At 36.9% G+C, this 17241-nt stretch overlaps 1 protein-coding gene across 5 annotated transcripts in view; it reads right to left on the bottom strand.

The window, feature by feature from the left end:
- The window catches only part of MTMR2 (myotubularin related protein 2), a 132532-nt gene that overhangs the window by 68053 nt on the left and 47238 nt on the right, over positions 1-17241 (bottom strand). For all 5 annotated transcript variants that reach the window (XM_036257923.1, XM_036257920.1, XM_036257922.1 and 2 more), the window contains one exon: positions 16537-16642. Coding sequence is in view for 3 of the 5 variants with exons in the window: in XM_036257920.1 (XP_036113813.1) it covers positions 16537-16642 (106 nt within the window). In the remaining 2 variants the exon portion in view is untranslated. The remainder of the gene's footprint in view (positions 1-16536; positions 16643-17241) is intronic.

The following is a 17241-nucleotide window of genomic DNA, read 5'->3' as shown; positions in this document are numbered from 1 at the left end:
TTGAGATCAGATGCTGCTTGTTTGAGAGATTTTAGGAAACTCTGAAGCAGGATCCAAGACAGGCCAATCCTATGGTAAAGCCTTTAGAAACAACTTGGGTGGGCCTGAAAGTTGGGTGGGGTAGGACCTCAGGGAATCACCAGGGCGGAGCCAACAGTGTGAGCCAGGTTGCTGTAGTCCCACATATGGCAGCTGTCTGCAGCCCCAGAGAAAGGCTCACCAAAGGAACATCAGCCTCCGCCAGCACGTCTGTCCAGAAGAAAGCAAACAGCTCAGTTCTTCCCTGTATGTCTCTGGTGCCCCTCAAGCTGCCTCCTCTCCAAGCTTAGAGGGAGCAAATCCAAGTAAGTCCATGCACGGGCCCTTTAAGAGGAACAGCCTCCAGAAGCCACAGCCTCCCTCAGCCTCAGTTCCTGCTGGTTTTTACAGCCAGAAGTGATGGGGACTTGTGTTCCTGGCACTGGCTGGGTGCCTGTTGTGGGACGGGGACCCCTCACTCCTCAGGGAGGACCTTCCCAGCCAAGGTGTCCCTCCTGATTTTTATCTGCCACACGTGGGTGTGGGACCAGCCTGTCCGTGCCTCAGCCCCTCCTACCAGCCTCGATGTGGCTGCTTCTTTAATTTCATAGTTGTAGGACTTCCATTCAGCTCGATTTCAGGTGGTTCTGAATGATGGTTGTGTTGTAGTTTAGTTGTAATTTTGATGTGGTTGTGGGAGGAGGCAATATCGTGTTTCCTACGCCGCCATCTCCTAAGTAGTTTTATCTGTAAATTCTTGTTTTTGTAAATGCTCTCCAAATATTTTCTTGTATTTTTAAATGTAGTAATACTTTACTTATAATGTAAACTGCTTTAGAAGGTTCTGTTGTCTCTTCTCCCTCAGCATACTCTATCATAGTATCTATCATATAATACAATACCACTGATTTGCTTACCTCTTTTCCCACTGCTACACTCTAAGCTTCATGCTTGCAGAGACCATATCTTTCTGGACACTTTTTCCCCAGAACACTCAGGTAACTTCAAGAGAGTGCAGTAAGTTAGTGAATAAAGGCAAAAATTTTAACTGAAACTACAAATACAATGCAGAATATCCTTCTTTAGTTTCCCAGATGTAGCTAGCAAGAAGTTTTGAATTTCAGACAACTAAGAATGCTCCTCAAACTTTCTGACCAACTAAATACAGAAAATGGGAGAACAAATGTTCCCAGTGTCCCAGGGAGCTCAAGGATGCAATTGACCAAAAGTACAAAATAGTTTTTAAGTCACATTCATTCATGCGCTTTGCTATGTACTAGGGATATAACTAAGGTTCCTGCCTTTATTGTTCATCTGACTTATCTCAAATTAATCTCTATAATCAAACAAACAGGAAAAGGTCCTTATCATGTTATAAAACAATAAGACTTTTTGATTTTAGTTTTTATAAATAAAACCTTTTAAATTTATTTTTTATTTAAATATAACATTAATCTTTTCTTTTATTTTGGGATCTTATTTAAAATTTCTTCCTGAAACAAGTCATAAAGATATTACCATGTATTAATTCTAAAATCTTGGTTTTCAATTTTAGGATATTAATCTAATGAATTCAATTTTTGTGAATTGGGAAACCAACTACATTTTTTTTTAATTTCAACACTGCTAACCCAGCATTAATTACTAAATAGTTTATTCTCTCCCCACTGCTTTGCTTTACCAATTTTGTCACATTTGGAGTTCTCACAAATATCAGTCTATTCCTGAACTTTGTCACTGGTCTATTCCTGTTCTAATTACTTTAACTCTATATCTGATTAAGTGAATCACCCCTCTTCACTTTTCTACTTAAGCAATCATGAACTTTCACCTTTGCATATAAGTTTTAGGATCAGCTTGCCAAGTTATGCAAGACAAACTTTTGGTTTTGGTTTGAAATTTTACTGAATTATCAGATACACTAAAAATATGTCACATATCCAGGCTACTGTATCTACTCATATATTTATTTAAATGTTTTTAGGTTCTTTAATAAAATTTATAACTTTCACTGTAAAGTTTTCATGTATCTTTTATTAGACTATTCAGTGAATAATGTAATTTTCTTGCTCTTGTGACTAAAATCTTTTAAAACAATCACCCTGTCTAAATATTTTTGCTAGGGTACAGAAACATGATTTATCTCTTTCCAGCAACAGTGCTAGTTCACATACAGATTTTTCTTAAATTTTTGGTATAATCATCTCTAAACATAAAAGTTTTGTTTGTTTCTTTTCTTATACTATGTGTTATTTTATGTATTTTACTAGCTAGGAATTCTAACATAATTTGAATAAAAATGGTGACTGGAATCATAATCATGTTTCTAAGTTTAAAGAAAATGCTTCTAGCCCTAGCCGGTTTGGCTCAGCAGTTAGAACATTGGCCTGTGGACCAACGAGTCACAGATTTGATTCTGGTCAAGGGCACGTGCCTCAGTTGCAGTTCGTCCCTGGCCCTCGTCTGGTTGTACAGGAGGCAACCAGTTGATGTGGCACTATCACATTGATGTTTCTCTCTCTCTCTCTCTCTCTCTCTCTCTCTCTCTCTCTCCCTCTCTCTCTCCCCCCCTCCCTCCCTCCCTCTCACTCTATCTGATGATAAACAGAAAAATATCCTCAGGTGAGGAATAAAAAAATGCTTCTATCTTTGCCCCATTATGTATGAGGCTTTTCAATGGCTGGCCTCAGCATACCCTGTACCTCTTGCTAAGTGGCCTCAAGCCCTGCAATACTAACACAGCCTCTCCCAGACACCTCCAAGCCCAGCACAAGGGGCTACCAACCACAGCTCACTTTGTAACTCCTACCAAGAGGCTGGTGTCCTGCCTGTGCACAGGCAGTGGCTGACCTTAGCCTGCACCAGTGCCCCTCCCAATAGTTCCCAGAACCAACACACCTGGTGTCTGACTTCAGACCACACTAGAGCACCATCCAACCACTTCCACAAATGACACACCCAAAGGGCAGACTCAGCAGGCACCAGAGCCCTTATAAAAGAATTTGCTCCATGGAATCAGTCCCCGCACAAGAGCTCGTCCACTATAGTCATGGCCAATCCTCACAGCCAGTCAGGGTCAATCTAACCCACTGATGTACCAACAGCAATCAAAGCTCAAATACAAAAGGAGGACACAATTACAAACACAAGACGCACCATGGAGCACCCAGCTTAGGTTACACAGCTCAAGGAGACTGTGCAACTGGGCAGCACAGGACACCTATTACAAAAGGCCACTTGGCCAAGGCTCAGAGATATAGCAGATCTACCTAATACACACGAACTAACACAGCAAGGCAGTCAAAATGAGGAGATAAAAAACATGTCTCAAATGAAAGAACAAAACAAAACTGTAGAAAAAGAACTAAATGAGATAGAAGCAAGCAATCTACCAGATGCAGAGTTCCAAACACCACTGATAAAGATGCTCAATGGCCCTGGCCTGTTTGGCTCAGTGGTTAGAGCATCGGCCCGCAGTCCAAAGGATCACAGGTTCAATTCCCAGTCAAGGGCACAAACCTGGGCTGCAGGTTTGATCCCAGGCCCCAGTCAGGGTCATGCAGGAAGCAACCAATCCTTGTGTCTCTTTCACATCAATGATATTCTCTTTTTCTCCCTCCCTCCCTCCCTTTCACTTTATCAAAATTAATTTAAAAATATCCTCGAGTGAGGATTAACAACAAAAAAGACTGCTCAATAAACTTAAGGGAACATACACAAAGAGGTATAAACCAAAAAAAGAACCAGTCAGCACCCAGCCAGTGTGGCTCAGTGGATTGAGCATCATCCCATGGACTGAGAGGTCCGAGTTCAATTTTCAGTCAGGATACAAGCCTGCATTACAGGCTTGATCCCCAGTAGAGGGTGTGCAGGAGGCAGCCAATTGATATTTTTCTCTCACACTGATGTTTCTCTCTAAAAAAAAAAAATAAAAATAAAAATCAATAAAACATATTAACTAAAATAAAATAAAATATACCAAAGGTTAAAGACAAAGAGAAAATCTTAAAAGTAGGGAAAAACAGTTAGTCACATACAAGGAAGCTCCCATAAGACTGTCAGCTGATTTCTCAACAGAAACTTTGCAGGCTAGAAGGGATTGCCATGAAATATTCAAAGTGATAAAAAGCAAGCACCTATAACCTAGATTACCCAGAAAGGCTATCAGTTAGAATCAAAGGAGAGATAAAGAGTTTTCTAGACAAGATCAAGCTAAAGCAGTTCACCACCATGAAACCAGTATTATAAGAAATGTTAAAGATACTTCCTTAAGAAGGAAAAAAAAAAAAAAAGATCAAAAATATAAGAAAACATAGCAAAGAAAAAATTCTCAGTGACAAAGACAAACACATAATAAAGGCAGTGGGTCAACCAATTATAAAGCTAGTACAAAGGTTAAAAAGTGAAGGTAGAAATGGCATGTGTAATCACAACAATAAATTAAGGGATACACACAAACACACGGATACAAAAAAAGTAAAAAGTAATAACAAAAACACAAACATGGAAGGGGGAGTAAAAATGGTAGTGATTTTAGAATGTGTTCAAACTGAAGTGACTATCATCTTAAAATAGACTGTTATAAACATAGTCTGGTATGTATGAAGCACATGGTAACTACACAACCAAAAATGTACAAAAGATATACAAGAATTAAAAACAAAGGAATCCAAACACAGCACTATAGAAAGGCATCAATACACACAAGAGACCAAGATAATAAGAAACAAAAAAGAATTACAAAAACAATCAGAAAACAATTAATAAAATGAAAATAACTATGGGCTAAATGCTCCAATTAAAAGACATAGGATAGCCCTGGCCGGTTTGGCTCAGCAGTTAGAGCATTGGCCTGCGGTCTGGAGAGACCCGGGTTCGGTTCCCGCTAAGGGCACGTACTTCGGTTGCAGTTTGTCCCCGGCCCTGGTTGGTCGTGCGGGTGGCAGCCACTCGATGTGTCCCTTCATGTCGATGTTTCTCTCACTCTCTCTCTCTTCCTCTCTCTCCCTCCCACTCTATCTGTACAAAAAATGGAAAAATATCCTCGGGTGAGGATAAAAAAAAAAAAAAAAAAAGACATAGGATAGCTGAATAGATAAGAAAACAAGACCCGCCCTGGCCAGTTTGGCTCAGCGGTTAGAGTGTCAGCCTGCGGTCCTGAGAGACCCGGGTTCGGTTCCCGCTAAGGGCGCGTGCCTCGGTTGCAGTTTGTCCCCGGCCCTGGTCAGTTGTGCGGGTGGCAGCCACTCGATGTGTTCCTTTCACATCGATGTTTCTCTCTCTCTCTCTCTGTTCCCCTCTCTCCCTCCCACTCTACCTGAACAAAAAATGGAAAAATGTCCTTGGGTGAGGATAAAAAAAAAAAAAAGAAAAGAAAACAAGACCCCATATATTTGCTGCCTACAAGAAGCCCACTTCAGATGGAAGACACACAGACTGAAAGTAAAGGGATAAAAAAGATATTTCATGCAAATGAAAATAAAAAAGAAAGCTGGTTTAGCAATACTTAAATCAGACAAAATAGACTTTAAACAAAGGCTATAAAAAGAGGCAAAGAAGGACATTTCATAAAGATAAAAGATCAGCAAGATGAGATAACTTATAACTCTTGTAAACATCTATGCACCCTATGTAGAAGCACATAAATATATAAGGCAAATATTAATGGACATAAAGGGGGCAACTGACAATATGATAATAGTAGGGAACTTTAACACCCCACTGACATCAATAGATAGAGCATCCAAACAGAAAATCTACAAGGAAACAGTAGCCTTAAATGATTATCTTAGACAGATGGATTTAATTAATACATTTAGAACTTCTCACCCAAAAGGAGCAGAATATACATTATTTTCAAGTGTACATGAAGCATTTTCCAGGACAGACCACATGTTAGGCCACAAAACAAGTCTCAATACATTTAAGAAGACTGAAATCATATCAAGCATCTTCTCTGATGAAAATGGTATAAAACTAGAAATCAATTACAAAAAGAAAACTGAAAAATCACCAACACACAGAGGCTAAATAACATGCTATTAAACAATAAATGGGTAAACAATAAAATCAAGGAAGAAATCAAAAGATAACTGAGACAAATGAAAATAAAAATACATGTTCCAAAATCTACTGGACACAGCCAAAGCAGTTCTAAGAGTGAAATTCCTAACAATACAGTCATCCCTTGCCACTTTGCACTTCAACTTTCACGGCTTCACTCTATCGCAGTTTTTTCAAATATAGTCATTAAAAAGTTAACTGAGACAGTGAAAATGATGCGTGCACTCAGTTGTCTGAGTCAATTATACATCTCTGTATTACAATTAAAATAAAAATTACTGTATGTATGAACTGTAGGTTTATGTACTTGAGCACCCCAGGAATCCTTCAACGCCAGGTGCAACCACTAGAGTCTGGAACAGATTAACCACAATAAACGAGGGATGACTGTACAGGTTTATCTCAAGACATACCAAAAAAAAAAATCTCAAGTGACCAATCTAACCTTTCACATAAAGCAACTAGAAAAAAAACAACAAGCAAAGCCCAAAGTGAGTAAGTAAAGGGCAAGAAAAGTGAAGATTAGAGCAAAAGTAAACAAAATAGAGTCTTAAATAATGCAAAAGATCGGCAAAACCAAGAGCTGATTCCTTCAAAAGATAAACAAAATTAATAAACCCTTAACCAGACTTATCAAGTAAAAAAGAGAGGAGCCAAATAAATAAAATCAGAAATGAATGGGGAGACATGACAACCAACACCACATAAGTACAAAGGATTATAAGAAACTACTACAGAAATTACATGCCAACAAATTGGACAACCTAAAAGAAATGAATAAAGTCCTAGAAACATACAATCATCCAAGACTGAATCAAGAAAAAACAGAAAATCAGAACTGACTAGCATCTACCAACAAAGTCAAATCAGTAATCAAAAAACTCCCAATAAACTAAAGTTTTGGACCAGATGGCTTCACAGGTGAATTTATCAAACATTTAATGATGAATTAATATCTATCCTTCTCAAACTATTCCAGAAAACTGAAGAGAAGAGAAGGCTCCCAAACTCATTTTTTGAGTCCAGCATTACCCTGATACCAAAACCAGACAAGGATACCATAAGAAAAGAAAATGACAGGCCAGCTCTGGCCGGTTTGGCCAGCGGTTAGAGCGTCGGCCTGTGGTCCGGAGAGACCCGGGTTCGGTTCCCGCTAAGGGCATGTACCTCGGTTGCAGTTTGTCCCCGGCCTGGTTGGTCGTGCGGGTGGCAGCCACTCGATGTGTCCATTTCACATCGATGTTTCTCTCTCTCTCTCTCCCTCCTGCTCTATCTGAACAAAGAATGAAAAAGTGTCCTCAGGTGAGGATAAAAAAGAAAATGACAGGCCATTATTTCTGATAGTCATAGATGCAAAAATCCTCCACAAAATATTAGAAAACCAAAGTCAACAATACAGTAAAAGGACCATACACCATGATCAAACAGGATTTAAACATAGAATACAAAATTGGTTCACTATTCACAAATCAATTAATATGATATACCACATAAACAAAATGAAGGACAAAAATAATTATCAATAAATGCAGAAAAAGCATTTGACAAAATCCAGTGTCCATTTATGATAAAAACTCTCTGCAAAGTTGGAATAGAGGGAACATATCTCAACATAATAAAGGCCACATATGACAAAAACACAGTTAACGTCATACTCAACAAGTAAAAGCTGAAAGCTTATTATTTAAGATCAGAAACAAGTAGAGGATGTCCATCTTCACCACTTTTATTCAACACAGTATTAGAAGTGCTAGCCACAGCAATCAGACAAGAAAAATAAATAAAATTTCATCCAAATAAGAAAAGAAGATGTAAAACTCATTTTGCAGATGGCATGATGCTACATAGAGAGAATCCTAAAGATTCCACCAAAAAGACTATTAGAACTGATAAAATGAATTCAGTAAAGTAGCAGGATACAAAATTAACATTCAGAAATTAGTTTCATTTTTATATATCAATAATAAACTATTAGAAAGAAAAATTAAGAAAACAATCCCATTTATAATTGCATCAAAAAATACCTATAAATAAATTTAACCAAAAAGGTAAAAGATCTGTATTCAAAAAATTTTAAGACATTGAAACAGAAACTGAAGACACAAATGAAAGCATATACCATATTCATAGATAACAACAATTAACATCACTAAAATGTACATACTACCCAAAGCAATCTACAGATTCAATACAATTCCTATAAAAATATCAGTAGCATTTTCACAAAACTAGAACAAAAAATCCTAAAACTTATTTGGAACCACAGAAAACCTGGAAGAGCCAAAGCAATCTTGAGGGAAAATAACAAAGTTGGAAGTATCACACTACCTGATATCAAACTATGCTACAAGGCTATACTAATCAAAACAGCATGGTACTAGCATAAAAACAGGCACACAGATCAATAGAACAGACTAAAGAGCCTAGAAATAAATCCATGCACATATGGTTAATTGCTCTCCAACAAAGGAGGCAAGAATATACAGTGGAGCATAGATAGTCTCTTCAATAAATGGGACTGGGAAAACTGGACAGACACATGCAAAAAAATGAAACTGGATCCTTTTCTTACACCATATACAAGAATAAACTAAATATGATTAAAGACTTTAATGTAAGACCAGAAACCATAAAACTTCTAGAAAATATAGGCAGTAAACTCTGACATTTCTCTTAGTAACATTTTTTTCTGATATATTTCCTCAGGCAAGGGAAACAAAAGAAAACATAAATAAATGGGACTACATCACACTAAAAAGGTTTTCTACAATGAACAAAATGAAAAGACAACCCACTATATAGGAAAACATATTCACCACCAATGATACACCTGATAAGAGGTTAATATCCAAAACTTATAAAGAACTTACACAACTCAACATCAAAAAAAACAATCTAATTGTAAAATGGGCCAAGGACTGAACAAACACCTCTCCAAAGAAAACATACAGATGACCAACAGGCATATAAAAAGATGCCCCACATTACTAATTGTCAGGGAAATGCAAATTAAAACCACAGTAAGATATTACTTCACACCTGTTAGAATGGCTATCATCAATAAATCAACAAACAAGTGTTAGTGAGCATGGAGAGAAAAGGGAACCCTTGTGCACTGTTGGTGTGATTGCAAACTGTAACTACCACTAAGTCAGACAGTATAGAGGTTCTTCAAAAAATTAAAAATAAAACTACCACATGACCCAGCAATAATTTGTAAAGATATGTGCATCCCTATGTTCATTGCAGCATTATTTACAATAACCAAGATATTATGGAAGCAATGTAAGTATCGAATGATAGATGACTGGATAAAAATGTGGTACATGTATACAATGGAATACTAGTAAGCCATAAAAAATGAACAAAATCTTGCCATTTTCAACAGTAGAGATAGACCTAGAGGGTGTTACGCTAAGTTAAATGAAGTCAGAGAAAGACAAATACTATATGATTTTACTTAACATGTGGAATCTAAAAAAACAAAAAACAAAAACAAAAAAAAACAGAAACAAACTTAGATACAGAGAAAAAACTGATGGTTGTCTGATGGGAAAGGGGAAAGGGGTTGGGGAGCTGGGTAAAAACGTGAAGGGATTAAATCCAAATTGGCAATCATAAAATTGCCACAGGGATGTAAAGTATAGCATATGAAATATAGTTAATAACACTGTAATAACTATGTATGGTATCAAGAGGGTGATCTGATTTTGGGGATGATCATTTTGTAAGTTATACTAATATCTGATCACTAAATTGTACACCAGAAACTAATATAATTTTATGTCAATTGTAGTTTAAAAAAAAAAAGTAGAAGGCTTTATTGTGGAGTTTTGATGATTATCCTTTAACTAAAGTTCTATTCTTTTCATTCCTACATTCTTATGAATTGATGTTAGTGTGAGAGATGTAATGGTAATCATGAATAATAGCTAACTCCAACCATTTTTCCTCTGGCTATTGAAATGATTATGTGTAATGAATACTGTTCACTGTTCACCTAACGTCTGCTCCATGAGTCTTAACTCATTCTGACTGGATTCGTATACTTTCAGAATATGTCAATATCACATTCATGGACATACTCTAGGTAAGAAATAATCCAATGATCTCTGACCTTTGCTTCATAAAGAAAATATGAATATTGAACAAATGTTGAGGGATAATCATATTTGTCAATTTAAGTCTATTAAAGATTTCAAGGGAAGATGGTTAAGAACAAAACCCAAAATACTATAACTTTTATCTCATATATATTATATATTTATATATACATGAATAATATAGCATGTAAATATATTCTGAGGTCCAACAGGCCTTCTAAAATAAAGAGATAAAAGACATTAGAATACAATTCCAATATCTGAGTCTGAATTATAAACAAACATTGCTATAAATGCAGGCATCACTAAGTAAAGGAAATACTGCACAGCTTGAATTTTAATTTATCTTTTAATCACCACCATTTAGGAAACATAGTTTACTTAAAGCCCAATGCTATACAAATTATACTTTTAAAAATAAATAGAGCTTTGTGCTTGAATTTTACAATCCCATATTTCATGGGATTTATTCTTCAGTCACCAAATAAACCAATCAAATACAAGTTCCCTAAGTTCTTAATTCCACTAAGTGTAAAACTTTAAAAATAGCCCTGGCCGGTTTGGCTCAGCGGTTGGAGTGTCGGCCTGCGGTACAGAGAGACCCGGGTTCGGTTCCCGCTAAGGGCATGTACCTCGGTTGCAGTTTGTCCCCGGCCCTGGTTGGTTGTGCGGGTGGCAGCCACTCGTTGTGTCCCTTCACATCGATGTTTCTCTCTCTCTCTCTTCCTCTCTCCCTCCCGCTCTATCTGAACAAAAAATCGAAAAATGTCCTCGAGGATAAAAAAAATTAAAAAATAAATAAAAATATATTCTTATTAAAGAAATCCTCATTTTAAGATGGCATATTAAAAAAAATACTTTGCATTATTAAGAACTCTGTATAAAAAGATTCCTTTTTAAAAAAAGTTTTTTAAATGAAATTAAAAAGATTTCACTGCCAAGTGAAGAGTAAATGAAGCAAAGAAAAACACTATATGTCATTGAGGAAACACGATCCAATTTTCTTTTTTTTTTTTTTCTTTTTTTTTTATAAATAAATATCCTCACCCGAGGATACTTTACTTATTTATTTATTTTTTATCCTCACTCGAGGACATTTTTCCATTTTTTATTCAGGTAGAGTGGGAGGGAGAGAGAGGAACAGAGAGAGAGAGAGAAACATCGATGTGAAAGGGACACATCGAGTGGCTGCCACCCGCACGACCCAACCAGGGCCGGGGACAAAGTGCAACCGAGGTACGCGCCCTTAGCGGGAACCAAACCCGTGTCTCTCAGGACCGCAGGCCGACGCTCTAACCGCTGAGCCAAACCGGCCAGGGCACGATCCAATTTTCTAAGCCTGAATTTGTGTTCAATTTTCCAGAAATACATCTATTGGATTATATTTGTATATGATGCTTTCACAAGTAAGGTTAACAAGGTGAAAAAGACAAATAGAATTGCACTTGAATAAACACAAGTTTAACATATCTAAAATAGTTCCATACTCCAGGTGATTTTCCATTCTGCTTTACTGATATATAGGCAACAAGTGTTGATTGTATAAGAAATCCTTAACAGAAGCTTTTACATTCAGCTATTAATCTAAGACACTATCCTTTCAGGAAAATGTCACTGCATGCTACCTGTAGCAAAAAACTTATGCAATTTGATTTAACATTTTTAATAAAATTTGATTAACTCTTCAATGTATTGTGTTTCTGCTTTTACTGAAGGAACTTACAAATTGTTGAGGCTTAGGGCAGGGATAAATAGTGAGAACTCAAAGTCTAGAGATCTGTGAATGGTGACTTTCAAAACCACTGTACCAGGCCCCTCATCTCATAAATAGAGCCAAACTGTGGTCAGTCAAAAAGCAACACATGGCTGTCTGTGGTTAGTTCTACCTATAATTAACAAGAACACTACCATTTTATGGCCAATAAAGGTATACATACTAAAAGCAAAATATCAATAACAAAACCAAGGAGGGGGAGATCAGATTTCAATACAAATACCCTTGTTTCCTGGTTATTCAGAAAAGCAAACTCATGTATTAATACTGAAAACTATTTCTACCTCAAAAAATGTATTAAAGATATTCCTGTTAATTATGTAAATCTCACTACACATTTGAAACAAACAAACAGAAAAACCAGCACAATCATGGAAAGATAATCTCTCTGGGTAAGGTGCTATGTATAGGAATATGACCAACCCAAGACCAAATAAGGACAAAACCTAACTGTGTGCCTTTAAGCACATGATTTAATTACTGTCTTCTGAATATCAGGTTTTCATCATCGGTCAAATGGGTAATAATGTCTGTCTCACAGCATTATTATGAAAGTTAAATTATATGAATCATGTATAAATGTTTATCACAACAACAGATTTTTTTTTTCAATTATTACAAGCATGTCCTTCCTCCTATTACAGCTCTGAAACATATATTTGAAATAGGTTATAATTTTTAAATGATACTAACACTGCCCGGCCAGTGTGGCTCAGTGGATTGAGCATCGTCCCATGAACTGAGAGGTCGAGGTTCAATTACTGGTCAGGGCACATGCCTGGGTTTTGGACTTGGTCCTCAGTAGGGGGTGTGCAGGAGGCTGCCAATCAATGTTTCTCTCTCACATCAATGTCTCTCTCTCTCTCCCCCTTCCTCTCTAAAAAATTATAGTTAAGAAAAAATGATACTCATTTTTCTCCCACAACTGACAAAAAGACTGTGATTAAAGCAAAGATATATCTAACAATCAATAATATCCTTAAAAATGAGAAACAGGTAACAGGCAGCCTACATATCAGTTTTCTTTTTTGTCTGTCACTTTAGGCACTCTGCTATGGAAAGTACAGTTAACCTTTGTTGATCAAAACCATCTTCTCTTCAGTTTAACATTTAACAACTGTCTCTTCATTCATCTAATAAAAACGTGCTGAGAGCCCCACAACATTGTGAAAATGCTGAATATGGCACTAATGAGGATAACTCCTTTAATCGTGGAGATAATACATAAATTTCACAGATTCCCTTGGTACCCTTATGCTGAAAGAGGCAATAATCCAGGATATTTTTGTGACTAATGTTAAACCTGAAGGGACAACAAGCATGAAATAAGTCTATCTACTCCAGACAAATTTAGATATATATGATCACCCTACCCATATTATCTCCAAACAGGATGCGTGCAAATAAGCTTTTGCTTCAAAAGGAAAATTAAAGTATTATTCCCTTTTTTACTTTTTGGTTTAAAAAAATACAAAAGTTAGCACACCTAGTACCCAGATACTGGTTTCTAATTACCATTCTCCAATAAAAGAAACTTGGGCTCCTTGAGAAACGGATTATGATTCCAGAACTGAGAGAGGAAAATATCAACATGTGTTTGAGCATCTAATAGGACCAAAAACTAAAGAAGAGCTAAAACACACACACACACACAACACAATGTGTCAAAGGAACACAAGATCTGAATTTTAAAACTCCCACTTTGGAGTTGGAACAATATGAGGAACAAGGTAACATTGGCTTGTAATCCAAAATATCAATAAATATCCACGAGTCCATACTGATACAAATAAATGAGTATGTAATTCAACAAATGAGGGAGAAGAGACAGATCTCTGAAGCAGAGGAATTACAAAAATATGTATGTAGATGTTGTACTCTCAACAAAGAAGAGAGTAACTCCACACTCTTTAAGGGTGAGCTGCGCACAGCCACCTCCCTTCCAAAGAGGACAGTATAAGGAGGAGGAGGAAAAGAAAGAGTATTTTACTGCAAAAACATCTAACAGTACTATAACCAACTGATTAAGGTTAACATCAGCAGTGATAAATCACATGATAATATGCACCCTTAATATGCTGTGATAAAAATAGCTCTTGACCTCTGTGGTCTTCTTCTCCCAAACACATAACCCCAGTACAATAATAAATAAGAAATCACACATTCTACAAAATACCTGACCACTGCTCTTCCAAACTGTCAGGGTCATCAAAACCAAAGTCTGAAAACCTTTCACAGCCAAGAGGCACCTAAGAAGGCATGACTACTAATGTCATGTGTTATTCTGGATGGAACCCAGAACAAGGAGGACGTTAGGTTAAAAACTAAGAATATCTGCCCTGGCCAGTGTGGCACTGTGGTTAGGGAGTCAGCCCACGCACCAAAGAGTCACAGGTTTGATTCCCAGTCAAGGGCATGCAGACCCCGCCAGGGTGTGTGCAGGAGGCAACCAATGTGTGTCTCTCACATCAATGTCTCTCTCTCTCTCCCCCACCCCCTTTCACTCTCTCTGAAGATCAATGGAAAAAATATCCTTGGGTAAGGATTAACAACAACAACAAAATAAACAACTCAGGATATCTGAATAAAGTATAGACTTTATAGTTAATAATAATATAGCAACACTGGTTCATTTTTGACAAACGTACCACACAAATATAAGATACTAACAATAGAGGAAACTGGATTGTCAAGTCTATGAGAACTCTGTACTATCTTGACAATTTTTCTGTAAATCTAAAACTGCTCCAAAATTAAAAAACTAGAGATCTAATAAAAATAAGAAATTAATTATAATATTTAATATACAGATTAACATTATAACTCAGACTGTTCCAATGTAACCCAGTCACTCTTGTTTATGGTCCATATGGCATCCTAAGGGAAGGAAGGGGGTCTACATGCAGAGAAGCTGATAACAGGGGCCTCCTTTCAGCATCCTGCTACATACTGCAATTCACATGTGTGCCCAGTGGAGTAGAACTAAACTAATCCTCACAAGAATACATAAATCGTTTAAAATATTTCAGGCAAGAAACAGCAGGTAGAACACAATATTAATAATGTAAGAAGTTGTCCTGATCAGTTTGGCTCAGCTGTTGGAACACCGGCCTGAGGACCAAATAGTCTCGGGTTCAATTCCAGTCAAGGGCATGTACCTTGGTTGCGGTTCATCCCCTGCCCTGGTTGGGTTGTGTGGGAGGCAACCAACGTGTCTCTCTCACGTCGGTGTCGCTCTCTCTCCCCTCCCACAGCCCCCCAACACTGTCTCTGAAGATAAATGGAAAAATATCCTCAGGTGAGGATTAAAATAATAATAAAATAGCCCTGGCCAGTTTGGCTCAGCAGATAGAATGTTGGCTCGCGGACCAGAGAGGTGGGTTCGGTTCTCACTAAGGGCATGCACCTCAGTTGCAGTTTGTGCCCAGCCCCAGTTCGGGTTGTGTGGGTGGCAGTCACTCAATGTATCTCTCTCACATTGATGCTTCTCTCTCTCTCTCTCTCTCTCTCTCTCTCTCTTTTCCTCCCTCTCTCCCTCCCACTCTATCTCAAGATAAAAAAATAATATTAAAAATAATAATAATAAAATAACGTAAGAAGCCAAAGTGACATTTCTCCTATTCCTAGTATGAGTTCTTTGTCAGTCACACTATGAGGTTAAAAACAAGGATGTTTTTAACTAATAAGTTCTAACAAGAAGTAGACCAAAAAAAATTTCAAAATTATCAAGAGGACTATAGGCCTTTAGCGGATTTTTATTAATGTAATAAACAAAAGTTAGATACATATATAAAATATATATTTTTAAATAGTAAAAAAATGAGAGGCAGCAATGGATTTATATCCATTTTTCTCTTTTTTTTTTTGGTACATGCCCCTAGCGGGCACCGAACCCTGGACTCTCTGGTCCACAAGCTGACGTTCCAGCCGCTGAGCCAAACCGGCCAGAGCTATATCCACTATTATTAACAATGGACCCTAACCTAAAAGAATACTTTAAGATAACAGCTAACGATATTCTAAAGCCTTCATAGTTAGCACAATGTATATCCAGATTATAAATATAAATCTTTATAATTTTTAACATTGTTTAAAGTCATGTTATATCCAATCTAGTATTTTATGACACTTAACAAAAAGTAATGACAAATTTGTAGAAGCCTTTACAGATGTTTCTAACCTGTCTATTTACATGTATTTGCTGGACTATCTTTTGAAAATGAAACACATGAAAAAGATATTCCCAATATGCTCAAGAGTAAATGACTTCATTAATCAAAATGTTATCATAAAAATCATAAAAATCTTTTATGCCACAAAGAAATTCATTACTTATCTTTTGGCTAAGAACTTAAAAGTTATCAAACTTAGAGATGAATTAAACATTTTTGTTTACAAATAAATAAGACTTCCCAGTTTGCTGGCCTTTTTCTGGGTTATTTTATAAAGAATGAGTGAGGTCTTTGAGAATATTCCATCAGTATCTCTTGCTTACTTAGTTAAGGGTTATAATGATAATGTTAGCCACAAATAGTTAACAAAGAATATTTCATCAGCACTTAGAAACAATATACATACCCTCAAATCTGGAGAAAAGTTGTCTGCAGAAGTTGAAATGGAATCTGATGACACAGCAGAAGCGGATTTTGTATGCACTGAATTCTCTGAATGAGAAGTGGAAGCACTGCAAAATAAAAAGCATAGTATGTTTGAAAAATGGGAGCTTTAATAAACCAATTTCAGAAATTTTCATTGTAACTCCATTATGTATCAAAACTTCAACTGCCAACAAGTCACACTTTGCCCATTCAATCTTATCTCCAAATACCAATAAACTGCAAACTCTGTATTCCTGCATGGTTAATTCTTACCATTCACACTCCCTCTGGACAGAGTTCCCCAGTACTCATAAATACATTCCCAGACAATTCTTTCTATCCAATTCATTCTTTCATCCAGTGAACATTCAATGAATGGGCCAATGTACAAAACCATTACTTGAGGCACTATGATCTGGAGATAAATGATATAACCCTCATATTCATGAAGCTCACAAGCATGTGGCTGAGATACAGTAAATAAATGCAATGTAATAATGACTATGATGACAGAGACAGAGAGAGAGAGAGAGAGAGAGAGAACTGATGAACACACACTCTATGGGAGAAAAGAAAAGGAAGCACCTAGCTCTACCTAGGGAGTTCAGAGGACTTCACAGAGAAGATATTTCAACTGTGTCTTGAAAGAGGAAACTGTGAGGCTGACAAATAAGTACCTAAGGGA

This window comes from Molossus molossus, unplaced genomic scaffold (genome assembly GCF_014108415.1).
Source record: "Molossus molossus isolate mMolMol1 unplaced genomic scaffold, mMolMol1.p scaffold_m16_p_13, whole genome shotgun sequence".
Lineage (NCBI taxonomy): Eukaryota > Metazoa > Chordata > Mammalia > Chiroptera > Molossidae > Molossus > Molossus molossus.
The sequence above is the reverse complement of the archived record's forward strand: the minus strand, read 5'-3'. Positions and strand labels throughout refer to the sequence as shown.